The sequence below is a fragment of the Crassostrea angulata genome, chromosome 8 (assembly GCF_025612915.1).
Source record: "Crassostrea angulata isolate pt1a10 chromosome 8, ASM2561291v2, whole genome shotgun sequence".
Lineage (NCBI taxonomy): Eukaryota > Metazoa > Mollusca > Bivalvia > Ostreida > Ostreidae > Magallana > Magallana angulata.
The window spans coordinates 52,540,575-52,558,310 of NC_069118.1; the positions used below are offsets into that span (position 1 = coordinate 52,540,575).

The 17,736-nt window shown below is 36.4% G+C and overlaps 1 protein-coding gene across 3 annotated transcripts in view; it reads right to left on the reverse strand.

Annotated features, from left to right (window-relative positions):
- LOC128158384 (general transcription factor 3C polypeptide 1-like) overlaps positions 1-17,736 on the reverse strand; it is an 84,264-nt gene that overhangs the window by 62,404 nt on the left and 4,124 nt on the right. For all 3 annotated transcript variants that reach the window (XM_052821175.1, XM_052821173.1, XM_052821174.1), the window contains 23 exons: positions 17,557-17,730; positions 16,799-16,914; positions 15,947-16,047; positions 15,482-15,695; positions 14,910-15,022; positions 12,335-12,520; positions 11,918-12,012; positions 11,431-11,571; positions 10,834-10,980; positions 10,054-10,140; positions 9,657-9,830; positions 9,042-9,144; positions 8,624-8,712; positions 7,791-7,982; positions 6,708-6,894; positions 5,892-6,045; positions 5,078-5,145; positions 4,273-4,398; positions 2,674-2,766; positions 1,662-1,742; positions 974-1,062; positions 543-647; positions 51-164 (listed from right to left, as the gene is read on the reverse strand). In XM_052821175.1, the coding sequence (XP_052677135.1) occupies positions 51-164; positions 543-647; positions 974-1,062; positions 1,662-1,742; positions 2,674-2,766; positions 4,273-4,398; positions 5,078-5,145; positions 5,892-6,045; positions 6,708-6,894; positions 7,791-7,982; positions 8,624-8,712; positions 9,042-9,144; positions 9,657-9,830; positions 10,054-10,140; positions 10,834-10,980; positions 11,431-11,571; positions 11,918-12,012; positions 12,335-12,520; positions 14,910-15,022; positions 15,482-15,695; positions 15,947-16,047; positions 16,799-16,914; positions 17,557-17,730 (2,949 nt within the window). The remainder of the gene's footprint in view (positions 1-50; positions 165-542; positions 648-973; positions 1,063-1,661; positions 1,743-2,673; positions 2,767-4,272; positions 4,399-5,077; positions 5,146-5,891; positions 6,046-6,707; positions 6,895-7,790; positions 7,983-8,623; positions 8,713-9,041; positions 9,145-9,656; positions 9,831-10,053; positions 10,141-10,833; positions 10,981-11,430; positions 11,572-11,917; positions 12,013-12,334; positions 12,521-14,909; positions 15,023-15,481; positions 15,696-15,946; positions 16,048-16,798; positions 16,915-17,556; positions 17,731-17,736) is intronic.

Consider the following 17,736-nt stretch of genomic DNA (forward strand, 5'->3'; position numbering starts at 1 on the left):
TTTAAAATACTGATATGTTTTTTAGTGGGTCACTCTTTACATGTACTTACCGGGTCCTGCATGGCCTCTGACAGATAAATCAGCAGATTTTGTTTGGTGGACGGGTTTTTCAGGGAGTGGGTCACTCGTCGCTGACACGCTGAGGAGGTTTTATCTACAGACTCCTAAAATTAGGAAGGATCAGAAATTCTGTATCAGGACAATAATCGCTGAAAAATCAATCCTATCTGACAAAAAATAAATATGTGGCTTTTGTTTAAATACTGTAAATTCCTAATTCAACGTGAGGAATTTATATCTGCATAAAACCGCGAGAAGTACCCCTTGCAGATTAAAAAATCTTGCCATTATTTTCTGAGAGTTGAGAACTATAAGAAATATGGATAAATGATCCCCGTTTGCGATTTTCTATTCACGACATTTGATACAAATCAGCGGGATCACGGAATTAAGTACCTGCATAATATAAGGAATTTACAGTAACCGTCAAATGAAAAATCTCTATTTTTGTGTGATGAATTTGCCTATGAGTGGACGTTTACCTGGGGGGCGTAGTGATAGAGCACGTCTCTGATGTAGGACCAGGGAATGAGCACTCCGCGCCTCTTCTTGTCCATGACCAGGGTAGCTATCTTACTGGTCAATAGCTGAAAGACACATCCAGCCAGTCAGTAAAAAAAAAATTCCCAAAAGTTAGAATGTTATTCAGTGCATTTGACATGTTGATATAAACAGACCTAAAAGCATACTTCTACATCATAAAAGTGTGTCCCTTCTGTGGGAAAAATTACATCATTATACAATGTAAATGGTTTGAGCCCAATCAAAGAAACAGAGTATAATAAATCAAATTGACCCAGTAAAACCTCTAGTTATCAAAATAAAAGCACTGAGGATAAAAAATTCAACTGAACTCATGGATTAATTCTCAGACTGATATAATTTCATCCAATAGAAAGCTTGGATTCATTACCAGGCTGTCCTCGTATGGACTCCACGACACTCTCTGTCCTTTCTTCTTCTTGTACGCCTCAATGTCAATTTCATCGTAGATAAATTTCCCTGGAATCAAATCAAGTCTCCATGGTATTTAATCAATCCATTTATTTGTACAATGATCATTAGAAACATAAAATTTGTATATGTGCTCATGCATACACTGTCAAATAGATTATAGGGGTGGTTCGAAACATGACAAATGAATCCTGTTTCATAACAAACATGTTTCATCATGAACAATTAATAAAAAACATAGATTAAAAATAAATCAAATTTATCTATAATTCATTAAATGCTATGTCTAGTTTACATATCAAAACTTAGCCTCTCTGGTTTGAAGACATCTATAGAAAACAACACTGAAAGGCTGATAGAATTTTTGAAAATCAACCACAGCTACTCCATGTATGGCATAAAAAAACAGCATTAGATGTCCAAGAGTTGTTGCCCTGGAAACTGGAATTATGTTCTTGCTATTGTAACGAGATGGGAAAAATAATGATGGACCCGACTAAGATTTGAACCCGGCCAGACTGGGATTTGAACCCGGCCCCCTGAATTTCTAGTCAGGTGCTGTACCAACTGAGCTATCTGGCGCCAACATTTGAACTTGTCTGACCATCACACTAGATCATTTTTAAATTGGAATAACTGGTTCTTACTTAATTTAGGCTTGACCTTCTTCTGTTTTACTTTCTTCAGTATAGTTTTGGCTTTCTTTGCTGGGACGCTGCTATTTGAATCTGAAATAAGAACAATCAAATTTTTCATATCTTCCTCAGATCATATCAATACAACATAATAAAATGCAGATTCAGTAATATCTAGTAGTATTAAAAAAAAAGTAAACAATGTAAACTTTTAAAACTCACACATCTATAAAATGGAAAAAAATGGTTAATGTCTTTTTGGCAATGTTAACTAGTACACATAAATGGTATCTTAAAACAGTAATTATACCACCATTACCACTTAGCTATAATCTGTGACAGTATTCTACAGTATACTATGAAGTATGATACAAATGATCAAAATACAGATCTGTACAATAACAAAAAGCACAGTCTGATCTGATCTGATAACCACCAATAGAGAGGGTTGTGATCCATGACATCAGACTGAAATTTAACAAATCAAAAGGCAAGTTATGATTTTTTGTAAGTGATTTTTCTAAGCAATGTTACTGCCAACTTCAATACATTTACTGTACATTGTAATTAGTTGGTAAATTTATCTTTCATGAGAAACATAGAACACTTGTAACTTCTCCTAAATGGTCTCATCTTTATATACTTTCATGTTCCAGCTGTTTTTACCATCATATAAATAGTGCCTGTTCGGGAGGGTAAAAGTTGAAATTGACACCCCTCGAAAACCATTGTCAATCTCTGCTTCACATCAGTTGAAAATGGTTTTCTCAGGGATGTCAATTTCAACTGTTACCCTCCCGAACAGGCACTATTTATTTTATTATACTTAATGCATGTAACACTTCGTTGTGTTGCCCTTTGCCAAATGTGATGCAAATGCTGAGGGTAATAGAACAGATTAAAAACTGCGTCTAAACCAATCAGATCTCTTAATCTTACCTGAAAGTATAATAATTTTATTGACACACATGGATCATAAACCTCTCGGCTTTTACAGACCTCCCCCTACCTCCCCTGTACCTACCTGTTGATGCAGGTTTGCGTTTGACCCCCTTCCCTCCCTTGTTGCCCTTTACATTGGTGGTAAGGGAGACTCGAATTATTTCAGGAGATTTCTCTGCAATTAAAATTATCTAGTTTTAGACTCATCTCTCAGAAAAAAAACCATTTAAATTATCAAATTCATTTTTTTTTTAATAACAAAAAATTTCTCAATATTTTCATTTATTAGTTACTGTAATAATTCATTTCAAAGAGAATATGGTTACTAGAATTTCTTGTTTACTGATGTTTGACACATTATCACTTGGAGTATCAATAGGTAGATTTTCTTGTACATACAGACCTCTCAGTGCATATCTTTCTCTTTTTTTTGTTTGGTATACATTATACAGACCTTTATCATAATATAACTCAGTGTATTGAGGTGCAGATGTGTTCCTGTATACATGCAGACCTCTTGGCATATCATACATATAAAATATCACACTTTTGTATTGATCTCGTCCCTGGTATCAGCCCTCGGATGGTATCGGCCCGTGCCCTTCGGGCTTGGGCTGATACCAACTGCTCGGGCTGATACCAGGGCCGAGATCAAAACAAAAGTGTGATGTTGTTTATATCATATATCTAAAATCAAAGACTTTAATTCAAATTTAAATTCCAAATAAGGAATATAATGTATCATGAAGAAGATTTTTTTTCGGATTTACAAAACTTGTAGGTTTTCATTTCTTTTTATATGTGTTAAAACTGTAAGAGTTGTCGGACTTTGTTGACAAACCATCGTCATTTGAAATACAGTAGAAGGGAGTCTGTTGTCTGAAATGAAGCACTATCTTCTAGAATTCAAAATTATCGAGAGAGAAACTTCCCTCCTACGCAGCTTCGTTATGAGTCAAATTCTTTCACTGTGATTTCGTAAGTTTCCCGTCAGATTCCATTCATCAAGATCCATACTGTTAAAGCAACTAGAAAGTTGTTTGAGAATTAATGTTCATACATGTACATGTATGCCCCTCCATTACTTTAACCCCTTAATTCTTACAGTCTAATCTCTGGTTTTCTAAGATTAAGTCTTGTTCCTTCCTTGTCTATATCCTCCATAATTTAAACGTTGATTGATATTAAATAAAGCATGCTATTGTTCTAAATACACAACCGTTGTATAGGTTACCTCCCCTTACTTGGATACACATCACTCTTTGGCGCTATTTTTGAATTATTTTTTTTCAATTTTCCGTAATAAATAAAAATGTGTAAGGTGATAATTTGTATTATATATATTCGTAATTCTATCGTTATTTCACAAACTAGTCTTAATTTAAAGCAGATATATATGGAAATTATCGATTTCAAATTTGAGGGCAATATACCCCCTTGACGACGGGCTGAGACAGAGAAATATCAGCCCCAAGGGCGATACAGCCCTAGCTTTCGGTTGCTGTCTCACCTAGTCCAAAACACGTGTATCAGGGCTGATACACTACTAGGTACCGGTATATGATATATGTGTAACTCAGTGTGCTGATGGGTGGACTTCTCTATATATAGACCCTTTGACATGTTATTATGTAATACATGTAGGTAGTGTTTAGTTCCTGAGATATCCCTGTATACAGACCTTTGGTATGTAGTGAGACTCTCTCCTTGGGTCGGGGAAGGACTCCAGCCAGACCGCTGCGGACTTTCTGTAGAGTGGCAAAGTTATTCTTCTTGGCAAACCTTGTCCCCTCAATTTTAACTTGCACTAAAACATACGTCATGACATTTTACATTCCAGCATAATACACATGAGTTATTTGACTAAGTATATATTCCTATAATATACATGATTAATTTATGTTTATAACTATAATACTCATCACAATCACTACTTTCACCATTAAAATATATATTAGTCAGGATTAGTATGAAAAAAAAGTTGTTGTCACATTTAAACTATTAAAAAATTATTGTGAATCAAGTGATATGAATTGAAATAAGTAAACACTCCATCAATCAACTCCAATCAAAATGATTGAGTAACCCAGGACAGGTACCAGTATAATAAATGAATGAAGGAAAAAAACTAAATCAATGATAAGACTGCCCATAAAAGCCACCATCAGTTAACTTTAATTACCTAATTTAATTGCCATAATTTCTTTGAAAGGACAACTAGCTCTCCTTTAAATTTTTTAAATCTAATTCTGCAGGGACTATCTTTCCCTACCTTTTTGCTGCAGTAACTATTTTTCCCTACCTTTTTTCTTTAATTCTAATTCTGCAGAGACTATTTTTCCTTACCTTTTTTCTCTAATACTAATTCTTCAGGGACTATTTCTCCCTACCTTTTTTCTGCAGGGGCTATCTTTCCCTACCTTTTTTCTGCAGGGACAGTCACTATTTTTCCCTACCTTTTTTCTGCAGGGACTATTTTTCCCTACCTTTTTTCTCACGCAACTTGTTCTGTTTGTTAAGACTGTAGAGTCCACTCCAGTTTCTGTAAAGATGGCTGCCAAAGAAAAAAAAACCACTGTTAACCATTACCATACAAAGAACTGTACACACAGCACCACTAATATCAGAACACACTGAAAAAAAACACAATCTAAGCAATGGTACTATTTCTCCAGTGTGATAACAAACTTCAAAGTCTGCTTAAACAGACTTACAAAAACCCATCAAACCTTATACTTGCGGTGGTTCAATAAATAAATATTTCAACTCTAATCTAAATTGTTAAGAATTTTCCTTAAATAAATACATGTCGTTTTATTTCCGCAGTTTGAAAATTTTCCATTTTCTCATTAATAATCAATCACAATCATTATGGTTTTAATTTCATGACTGATCACAGTAAACGTATTGAAGCAATTTTGTAAAAATGATAGTATTCATGGTGATGGGTTTAATTTGCCAATCTAATATAGTAATACCGGTAGTTTACAGCTAACAAAAATTATGTCTAAAAGTTTAAGTTAGATCTGACGGGGAATTTGTTGACCATCCAGCCTCCTTATAAACTGTAGATTCCCATTTAAACGTGAGGAATTAATATCTGCGTAAAATTCGCGAGAAGCGCATCTCGCGAATTTCAAAATCTCGCTTTTATTTTTTGGACATATGAAAACTACATGAAGCTCTGATAAAAATTCGGCATTCGCGATTTGATGGAAAACGACTGAATCGCAAAATTAAGTACCTGCGTTAAATAAGGAATCTACAGTATACTGTTATGGAGAAAAACCTGCCACTCACAGATAGAGGCTGGAGTCGAGACCTGCTGCCCCGCGTTTGTCCCCAGGAACAAATCCATCGTCCTTCACCTCCTCGACTTTCACACTCGAGCGAGCATCAGGCAAGGGGACCACAGCCGAGTTCACAGTGACAGCCTCTTCCTCGTCACGCTTATCTGTTGTTAACAAGAAGAGAGACCATTGATTGGATTAAACTCTGACTTTAACAAAGTACTAACGGTCAATTATTATCACTATTCAAGTACTTTTACGACATTTTCAAGGACCTTTTAAGAATTTAGGAACAATACTTGTTCACAAAAGAATAATCAAGCCACATTACCTCTTCAAATATTTTTTTTTTAAATAGCATACCATTGATATTAGGATAATTAAACAAGATCCTTCTATATAGAGCTAACATCAGTAAATTTAATTACCTCAAACTAGTAATGCATGTAAAGGTAGCATAGTAAATATACTGTATACAGGGTAATATTTGCCCGTTTTATCAATTGCCCCTTTTGCCCTCGTTGTCAGCAGGCAAATATAAGTCTGGACAAATTTCATTGTCTCATATTATCTATGAGACAATTTCATTGTCTCATATATTGTTAAAGGAGCAAATTCTTTGCAGTTGTAAAAGGGCAAAATTTACACAGGTGAAAATAACCAAGATCTGTGTACTGTACTTAATATATAGATATACCGGTTTGTCATGGGGTAAACACTCTTTTTTACAGCCCAGATGACTGTAACAGTTGATAGATGATAGATATATAAGTCACTTACTTTTACAGCCCAGGTGACTGTTGATATTTATATATACGTCACTTACTCTTACAGCCCAGGTGACTGTTGATAGATATATGGCGTAGGTCGACCCAGTACTGATCCACCAGGGACTGGGAGATAAAGTTGTACTCCAGTATATCGGGTGGGCTCTCCATATTGATCATACAGTAACCAGGCCTTGAGTTCTTCGTGTCCAGGAGGCTTGCTTTCTTGTGCAGGTAGAAAAAGACCTACAACACAGAGACATTGATCATACAGTGACTGAAATGATAAGACTGTCTATAAAGCTGGTCTGTTAATCATATAGAATCAAACTCAATAATATCTCAAATTCAAAAGGGCCAGGAAAAATATACGACATATATAAGGATGGGACATATTCAGGCTCAGATTGATAAGGAAACAGTGGTTGGGACTTTCATCTCTTTTTGAGATATTGGTGATGTGCATGACATTCAAGATGGCTGAGATACCAAAGTTCAAATGCACAATGTCTTTATGTCAATTTTGATGTATGTACCAGTTGCTGTTCTTGAAAGTAAAGAAACCATAAATCATCAATATCCAAAAAATATAAAGACAATTCGGTCTTTACGCAACGGTCATTGAGTTGTCTACCTTTACTTTTTCCCTCACAATTTTGAGACCTATTGAGACAGCCCCATCTTTCACAATGTCAGTATAGACAGGTTTCACTATAATACAAATGCCATTGGCTCTACCTAATCTTTCTGCTTTATGATCTGTGGCCCAATATACACCAGCCCCATTCTAAACAGTGTTCAATATAGAGAGGTTTTGCTATGCATAGGCCACTGAGTTGTTATTTAATGATTTGTGTCCCCACTTAGACAACCCCATGTTACAGTGTCAGTATAGACAGGTTTCACTATAAAGATTTTCTTTATGATCTGTGGCCCTATAGACACAAGCCTCGGGTTACATTGTCAGTATAGACAGATTTCACTACAAGGTCATCAGTTAGTATACCTTGTCTTTTTCCTTCGTGATCTGTGGCCCTATGGCTTTATATTGGGTAACGAATACAAAAGTGTGTTGAAACCAGCCACATTTTAGACAGTGTCAGAATAGGCAGGTTTCACTATACAGAGGTCAGTAACCCTACCTTATCTTTCTCCTTCATGATCTGTGGTCCTATAGACAACAGCCCCATGTTACACAGGACGACACAGTCGTTGAAGAAGGAGAAGATGTACTTCCTGGCGTACAGTAGCTGCTGGGTGATGGGGGTGGGCAGGCTGACGATTGGATAAAACCGCTTCTCCGGGTCGTCTAACAACTCTCTCAGTCCACGGACCTACAGTAAGTGGTCAATTAGTACCAGTGATACTATGATAACTTTGTTAATGTGTAAAACAGAGTGTTATTATGAGTTAAATATTTGCAGTGGACTAATTAACAGGTCCTTCATTCCACGCATCTACCTGTACAGTATATAGTAGTCAATCAATAACAGTGATACTAAGTTCATGTTTGTTAATGTGTTAAACAGAGTCTGACTGTTTATAATGAGTTTAATATTTGCTGTGGTCTAGGAATATTTATCAATAGAAGGTCCTTCACTTACCGGATTTACAATAAAGTTAATCAATTCCGGTGATACCATTTTCATGTTTCTTTAATAAATTGTGTTTAATGAAACTGCATTAAGTAAAAAGAAAATCATAAGAGGATTTTGTCCTTAATTTTATGATGTATTTGCTTGGAATCATTTTGATTTATTTATTTGGGACAATTTAATGCAAATTGGAAATCAAAAGTAAAATGGAAAATGAAGTGTGATTCTGTGGGTCAAAAAGATAGGCTTGGATGACAATTTTTAAACAATTGCTTATTCTATGTTCCAAGGGATGTAAAATTCCGCAGGTATGAGGTACATGTAAACCTATCAAAGAGCTAGTTAACTTTAATATAAATCGACCCAAATAGTTGTCTCACCCTGTATGGTATGTAGATGACGTTACAGAAGATCACCACGGGGAGCTTCAGTAGGATATCGCTGGCCAGGAACCACCCCTCGTCATAGCCTGCAGTAAAATAGAAAATGTCAGACATCTTTTATGTAAATGCTACCGCATAACCAGGTATCTTTACAATAACCTAATTTTCACTTTCGCTGACTGTCATACAAGTATATCACACAAAATTAAACAGGCAGTTAATATGTTCCTTGCTGCTTTTTTATTTACAAAAGTATTTTGAACTATCAAAAACATGCCTTATGCAAACCAATAGCTGTGAATTTACCTAATTTTGGCAAAATTTGCAACATATGAAAGAAAAACTGATGTACACGATATCAGTGTTTGGGATACCGAAGGTCAACTGTATATGATTATGGTGTCCTGTGGCTAACCTTTGTGTCTGGGTAGTGGGGACAGGAAGCGTTTCCATGACATCTCGTCCTTATATACCGAGGGCTTGGGAATTTTGTCTATCAGCACAAAAACGTCTTCCTCCTGCACAAGCACAATTAGTAAACTATTTCTCACAACAAAAATAATTATACTACTATTCAATTAATGCTAAATGAACCATAACCTACTAGTATTTAATTTTTTTTAGCAAAACCAGGATTCTATGATACTTTAGAGGCACATATATTCGTTGGGGTAATATTTCGTTGTTTTTAATCGGAAACAATTTTCGTTCGGATTTAATTTCATCATTAATAAATTAATCAATAAATCTCTAAAATGAATATTAACTGACTTAGGTTAAAAATTTGATGTTTTGGATTTAATTTTGTTAATTGATACTGCCAAATAAAATAACGAAATTAAATCCTCAATAAATATTTGTGCTTCTACACTACCTTGATTGTTCAATAATATCAATTATTATGAAAACAATGTACCGGTAATATTTCTTAACTGGAAAATTTTCCTACCTTCATATAATTTTAAATCTCAATACATGTTTTTCAGTCAACAGTAAATTGAGTGATTTTATAGTACAGTGACCAACTCACAATCTCTTTGTCGCCTGAGCTGACCGGGGGACAGGGAGGGGTACCTACCCCTCCCTCTGGGTCAGTGAGTGGCCAAGAGGATTCTGGGAAATCGTAGACCAAGTACCAGAGAAGGCTGTGAAGGATTTTGGCTCGGGAATACTTGGGGCGAAAGTCATACTGCTTGGAGTACGCCTGAAATATTGTTGATTATTAAGATACATGTAAATAATTTAATAAATTCCTTCTATGGTCTCTATTAAAGGGTAAGTGGCATCATTATTACATTGTACCATGGTTTTTACTTTTTATTGACTATTTTCATCTAAAACATGCATAGGATTAAAAAAATTTTGGTAAAAGCAAAGTCCAGTAAAATGACAAAAGTCATCCATCCCCAATAAAACCTGATACCTACCACGTCGTATATCATGTCCTCAGCCTTCAGCTTGCTGCGGTGAGACATGATCTGGAGAATCCCCTCCCTGGCCGTCTCGGGGATATTCTGCAGGTATCAATCAGGGTTTATCATTCAGTTTTCTTTTAATGACTGAGATTTTACACTTGGAGTTTTGAAATAACACGTCTAATTAAAACATTTTTAACATGGGTTCTTACTTTCAAGATATAAATTAATTAGCAACTGAAAAGGAATCCTATAACAATTTTGATAAAATCAAGAGTGTTTCTTAATTATCATTTTTTGAATAACTCATTTTGATTCAATAATAATGTCATTAAGACAATTCAATTATCAAATTGTAACAAGAAATTTGAAAGACAGATATAATACATGTAACTTGACAGTGCTAATTCATTTTTGACAGGTTTTAGATAAATATGAAAGTGCTGACAGAGATAATTTGAAAGTGCTGAAATAAATGAAGCAGCTAGTGTTTAGACAGTTTGACAGCATTTAGATAAATATTAAAGCACTGAAATAATTTAACAGTGCTGAAATTATTTTCTTCTACAAAACTGATATAAAGTTGACAGTGCTGAGATAAAGTTGACAGTGCTGAGATAAACTTGACAGTGTGAGATAAACTTGACAGTGCTGAGATAAATTTGACAGTGCTGAGATAAACTTGACAGTGCTGAGATAAACTTGGCAGTGCTGAGATAAACTTGACAGTGCTGAGATAAACTTGACAGTGAATCCCATGACGAGATAAGCCTGAGACTGAGTGACCCCTACGCTGTTTTCTGGGATGCCCCGGGTCCTGGCGTTCTTCTTGGCCAGCTGTTCCTTGTTGACGGCCTGGAACTTCATGTGTGCCTGGTCTATGAGGGATTTGACTATCTGGTCTGTGGGCTCCACTTCTTTACTCAGCAACATCTGTAACTGTACACAACACAGCCATGCACTACATTGTCACAATGCAATTCATTTATTATCTATTACATTATTTCTTTATCTTTACTTCATTTACTGCTCTTATGACATTGTTCGGTCACAATTCACTTCTCTACTCAGTAGCTGTAACTGTATGGCAACAGAGCTATGCACTACTTAATTGTCACAATTTACTTCATCTAAAGCTCTTATGTATTTGCAACAAAGACATGCCAATAGCTTAATATAAAATACGATATGACAAAATTAAATGCCACTGAAATTTTATTTGGTTTAAAAACAACAAAATTTTGACCCAACAAAAATATTTGCTTTTACAGTATTTGAGATCGTGTGACTTATGATTTGGAGATCATGTGATCTATGTTTGGGGGATCATGTAAGTTAAACATATATTCGAGATCATGTGACCAATGTTTGAGAGATCATGTGACGTACGTTTTTCTGCTTGCTGCCGTCCAACAGCACGGTGTTGATGATGTTGATTTTCTTCTCCTTGACCAATATGGCAATCAGCCTCATCACCGTCTTCTTGTCCACCATGTAAGCGTTCTCCTCTCGCTCCTTCTCCCGAATTAACTAAAATCAAAACAGGCCAAAACTCTGATGCTGTGACTTTTACAACCTCTCAACATCATAACTTAACACTGTTACAGTATATGTTTCAGACAAGTGGTTCTTATATCCACTCCCCCTTTTCTCATCACAAGCGCCCATCATACACATACTAGACTAGATAGTTCACACATTCAACACACACATTCTGATATAATAATTGTGTATAATAAAATTTTAATTAATTTTGTAAAAAGACTTAAGTATAGCAGCACTATCAATCATAAAATAATTTAAGAAACTTGAATATATATTTCCTTTTAAATCAAATCATGGAAAGAAGAATAAGCTCTCTTTTTGGAGCGGTTACCTTGACAATTGGATAGACGCCATCCACGATTTTGTTCTCCTTGATAATGTCCAGGATCATGTTGATTCTCTTCATCTGCTGACACGTGGCACTGACTGTGGGAAGAAATTATTCTGACATTTACCAAATCTGTTCTGACAGCCTAGAACAGTAAATGTTTTCTTTGTTTACAAACACCCTCACCCATCTGACTCATCAGGCCAGGTCAAATATTATACCCGCCCGGTAATTGCATGTTGTAACTATTGTATGTACTGTAGAAATTAAACCATTAACCATATGGCTATTCAGATTTAATAACTGTGCATGAAGAACATTTCTAGAATTGCAAAGTCCAGCTAATTTACAAAGCAGAGACCAGAGGCAATGTATTAAATGACTCCATCTTGACAAGACAAGACTTCTCAATGCGCTCACCATCGGTTTTGAAGTGTCTTTTGTGTCTCCCAACATTATTGACGATGCCACTAACTTCCTCCTCAATGGCTTTAACTTTCTCTTTCTTCTTAGGTGACCCTCCTTTCTTCTTACCAGCAGACTTAGCCTTACTTTCAGTTTTGTCACTTTCACTTTTGACATCATTGGAAGCCTTTGATGCTTCTGCTGCAATGTTTGAAAAAGAAGAAATATTACTGATGATTAATACTTCATTTAAGGTTATTTGAGCTTATGTGAGCAGATGAAGATCATCATAATTGTTGAACAGATTTCAATGATAATGATAGTTTTCTTTCATATGATGAATTTTGAATTTTTCAATATTGTCTTGAATAAATATTAAATATTTACATCCCTTGTCAGAAAATATTGAATTTCCTCTATATTATTCTAGAAAACTCTGATTCCTTGAATTGATTTAAAACCGAATGATTTGCCATTGATTGTATGATATCTTGCTGTTAAACTTAAACAAATTTAAAGATGTGTCATAATGAATAAATAAGGGTATAATGCTAATATGTACGATTTTGATAAATGTGACTTTGACCTCAATCAAATGACTGTGCATAAAGGTCATTACACACAGCTATGCTTCACTGAACAAGACAAATTGACTCACCCTTGGGAATTCAAAATGAACATGATTTCCAAACTAGGGGAGTAAATCATAATTCAAATAATCTCTACAAAGTAAAAGAACTTACCACAGTTGAGTATCCTTGTTTGTTACCTGCTGTCGTTGATGTCCTGTAGAGACTGTTTGAGTTACCTGATGTCCTGTAGAGACTGTTTGAGTTACCTGATGTCCTGTAGAGACTGCTTGAGTGACCTGCTGTCCTCTGTTTGTCGTTGACGTCCTGTAGAGACTGTTTCATTTACCTGATGACCTGTAGAGACTGTTTGAGTTACCTGCAGTCCTCTGTTTGTCGTTGATGTCCTGTAAAAACTGTTTGAGTTACCTGATGTCCTGTAGAGACTGTTTGAGTTACCTGTTGCCCTCTGTTTGTCGTTGATGTCCTGTAGAGACTGTTTGAGTTACCTGTTGCCCTCTGTTTGTCGTTGATGTCCTGTAAAGACTGTTTGAGTTACTTGATGTCCTGTAGACACTGTTTGAGTTACCTGCAGTCCTCTGTTTGTAGTTGATGTCCTGTAGACACTGTTTGAGTTACCTGCAGTCCTCTGTTTGTCGTTGATGTCCTATAGAGACTGTTTGAGTTACCTGCCATCCTGTTTGTCGTTGATGTCCTGTAGAGACTGTTTGAGTTACCTGCTGTCCTCTGTTTGTCGTTGATGTCCTGTAGAGACTGTTTGAGTTACCTGTTGTCTTTTGTTGCTGATGTCCTGTAGAGACTGTTTGAGTTACCTGCTGTCCTCTGTTTGTCGTTGATGTCCTGTAGAGACTGTTTGAGTTACCTGCACTCCTCTGTTTGTCGTTGATGTCCTGTAGAGACTGTTTGAGTTACCTGCCATCCTCTGTTTGTCGCTGATGTCCTGTAGAGACTGTTTGAGTTACCTGCTGTCCTCTTTTTGTCGTTTATGTCCTGTAGAGACTGTTTGAGTTACCTGCAGTCCTCTGTTTGTCGTTGATGTCCTGTGGAGACTGTTTGAGTTACCTGCCATCCTCAGTTTGTCATTGCTGTCCTGTAGAGACTGTTTGAGTTACCTGCTGTCCTCTGTTTGTCGTTTATGTCCTGTAGAGACTGTTTGAGTTACCTGCAGTCCTCTGTTTGTCGTTGATGTCCTGTGGAGACTGTTTGAGTTACCTGCCATCCTCAGTTTGTCATTGATGTCCTGTAGAGACTGTTTGAGTTACCTGCCATCCTCTGTTTGTCGTTGATGTCCTGTAGAGACTGTTTGAGTTACCTGCCATCCTCAGTTTGTCATTGATGTCCTGTAGAGACTGTTTGAGTTACCTGCCGTCCTCTGTTTGTCGTTGATGTCCTGCAGAGACCGTTTGAGTTACCTGTTGCCCTCTGTTTGTTGTTGATGTCCTGTAGAGACTGTTTGAGTTACCTGCTGTCCTCTGTTTGTCGTTGATGTCCTGTAGAGACTGTTTGAGTTACCTGCCGACCTCTGTTTGTCGTTGATGTCCTGTAGAGACTGTTTGAGTTACCTGCTGTCCTCTGTTTGTCGTTGATGTCCTGTAGAGACTGTTTGAGTTACCTGCAGTCCTCTGTTTGTCATTGATGTCCTGTAGAGACTGTTTGAGTTACCTGATGTCCTGTAGAGACTTTGAGTTACCTGCTGTCCTCTGTTGGTCGTTGATGTCCTGTAGAGACTGTTTGAGTTACCTGCCGTCCTCTGTTGGTCGTTGATGTCCTGTAGAGACTGTTTGAGTTACCTGATGTCCTGTAGAGACTGTTTGAGTTACCTGCCGTCCTCTGTTGGTCGTTGATGTCCTGTAGAGACTGTTTGAGTTACCTGATGTCCTGTAGAGACTGTTTGAGTTACCTGCTGTCCTCTGTTTGTCGTTGATGTCCTGTAGAGACTGTTTGAGTTACCTTCAGTCCTCTGTTTGTCGTTGATGTCCTGTGGAGACTGTTTGAGTTACCTGTTGCCCTCTGTTTGTCGTTGATGTCCTGTAGAGACTGTTTGAGTTTCTCCTTCTCTTTGTTGATCTGGTTCATCAGCTTGTTCCCCTCCACGTACGTCTTGGACACGCTCCTACAGAAAAAGGGCTTCATTACATTCCTTCACTTGGTGTCCCTAAAATTCTTAATTTGTGACATTTAGAACCATTTTAACAAGGCCTTAGACTTTCAGTAGTATGTAACTATCTATTTCTTACATCAAAACAAGTTAAAAATGAAGCTGGTTTCAAGTGAAATATACACTGATTGTGATGTCTTCGCTCAAAAGTACACGTAATGGTGGTGTGATGTTTGGGCACACAAATCAAACATGATTACTAATGTTTCGTTCATTATTACATCTTGATTACTACTTCTCATATAATTACCAATACCTGTTTGATACTTAATTCTGATTACTGGTATTACTTCCTGCTTGATTATATCCTGTTTGACCACTACTTTCTGTTGAATTCATACTTCCTCTTAATGTGATGACTACTTCCTGTTTGACAACTTCCTGTTTTGTATTACTTCCTGTTTGATTACTCACACTTTTTTCTTCTGTTTGCCGACCTCCGTCATCAGTGAGGTGATGAGGCCGCGGCGTTCCATGGTCCGGATGATCATCCGCACCTCCAGCCCGTCAATCGTCAGCCTCTTCATCATTTTGCTGTTAGAGACACCATCTGTTCCCGCTGCCTCCAACACTGCATAAGCCTGCCGCAAAAACGACGGCTCTACCAGTTGGGGAAAAACAGTGTCATCTGTGACCAGATTTAATTTTATAATTATTTACATGCATGTATCAATATGCAATAATCACTTTATACAATTTTGGTTTCAATTTTGGTATTGAAAATTTAACACTCACTGACTGGGCTAATGGTATATATTAAATTTTAACAAGCCCTTTAAAAGTTTTCACTTTAAAGATAATGGATAGCATAATGCATATCATATATTAAGAAATAATCTATCAAATGGAGATACAAAAACGAGAATCTGAATCAATGACCTTTGGCAGTGTCATCCATCTTGATGTCTTCATCATCTTCCACGTCACTTTCTTCCTCTTCCAGGACTTCAATGACACGGACCATTTTTAATTCACATTTCCTAAATAATAGAAAAAAGAGAACATTAAGAAGTCTGGCTTGAAGAACCAAACACTAAAAACAGATTTGTTTAAATATTTAAATGCATAAACTTAAGGTAACTTACTGTAATTTTTTTTAAAAGTGCCTAAAGAGGTTTGAATGCCAAAATATCAATCAAATGTTTATCCCTTTAAAATGTATGAATCAGTTTCATCAATATATTATAAGTACCATCATGTAAATCATTTATGGGGCTATTCTTTATTTTTAGTTTATGGTCTTTGGGCTAGTACAATAATAAATAGCAAGAATATGTACAAGAATGATTGATAGCAATTAAAACTCATTCATATGGTCAAGAATAAAGATCTTATTAAAGCAATGGCCTGATCTGTTACAGAGCGGACTTGAACTAGCAACCCTCTTATCTAGATCAGGTGTCTGTTCCAGTTTATGATGTCAAAGATAACAAAGAGGCAGGTATCTATAGTTTCTTATGGTCAAGGTGTGATTTAGGTACACATGATAGACATGTGTGCTTCAGGTACACACAATAAACATGTGTGATTCAGGTACACACAATAGACTTGTGTGATTCAGGTACACACAATAGACATGCGTGATTCAGGTACATGTATACACAAAAGACAGGTGTGATTCAGGTATACATAATAGATAGGTGTCATATAGGTAAACACAACAGACAGGTGTGATTCAGGTATACACAATAGGAAGGTGTGATTCAGGTACATACAGGTATCAATACTCACTTTGTGTACCACTGGCTCTCGGGACTGTCCGGGTGAACTTGCTTGTATGAGAGACTGTAGACTTTGAACCTCTTTGATGTCTGGTACAGCTTCTTTAAGCTCTTCTGGTCTATTCCCTACATATATGATTCCTAATTGTTTTAGTTGCTTGCCAGGCAATTCATAAATAAGCTGATAGTCAGAGGTTTAAGCAAACAATTAAAAGACTATAGATAGAATTGGTTTACATGATATGTATATAGAACATACATGCTTATCTGATAATTTGTCAGTGGATATGAACTACAGACACTGAAGCTACACCCCTTGATGTATGTGCCATGCTCATAATGCACACAGTAAAGAATTCACACAAAATGCCTTAAAAAATTACACAAAACCCTTCCACTACATGGATTTGAAAAATATTAAATGCTTTATATAATTATCTGAAAAATTTCAACTTATCTACACTACAATTACCAAATGGTTTGTGCAAAATGAAAATCTTACAGGTTTAGATTTGGCTCTCTGTAGAATAATAAATTTTGAGTCTTTTCCATCTTCGTGAAATTAATGTGTTTTTTTTTATTCATAGGGAAAGCTATGGTAACTACCTTCACAAAACTAAAATGTTGATTTCAGGTACTCAATAGAGCAGTGAAATGTAGATAGACAATGTAGAACAAATCATGAACAGCATGGAATAGTGTGCCAGAATTTCCTCTTCTGACTGATTATATAACTAAAGCATGATTTGACCACACCCCCTTACTCACGCATTGCTCTCTGGTCTTGTGGATTTCCTGTCGTTTCATTGGCTGTTTGTTTAGATAGGTGGCCACTATGTTGGTCAGGATGGTGTATTTCGACTGATACTGCTGGTAAAATCGGGTCAGGTGAAACAAGCGCCGTAGCGAGTTCTGTCCCTTCTTGTTATACACTGTGATGCTCTGAAA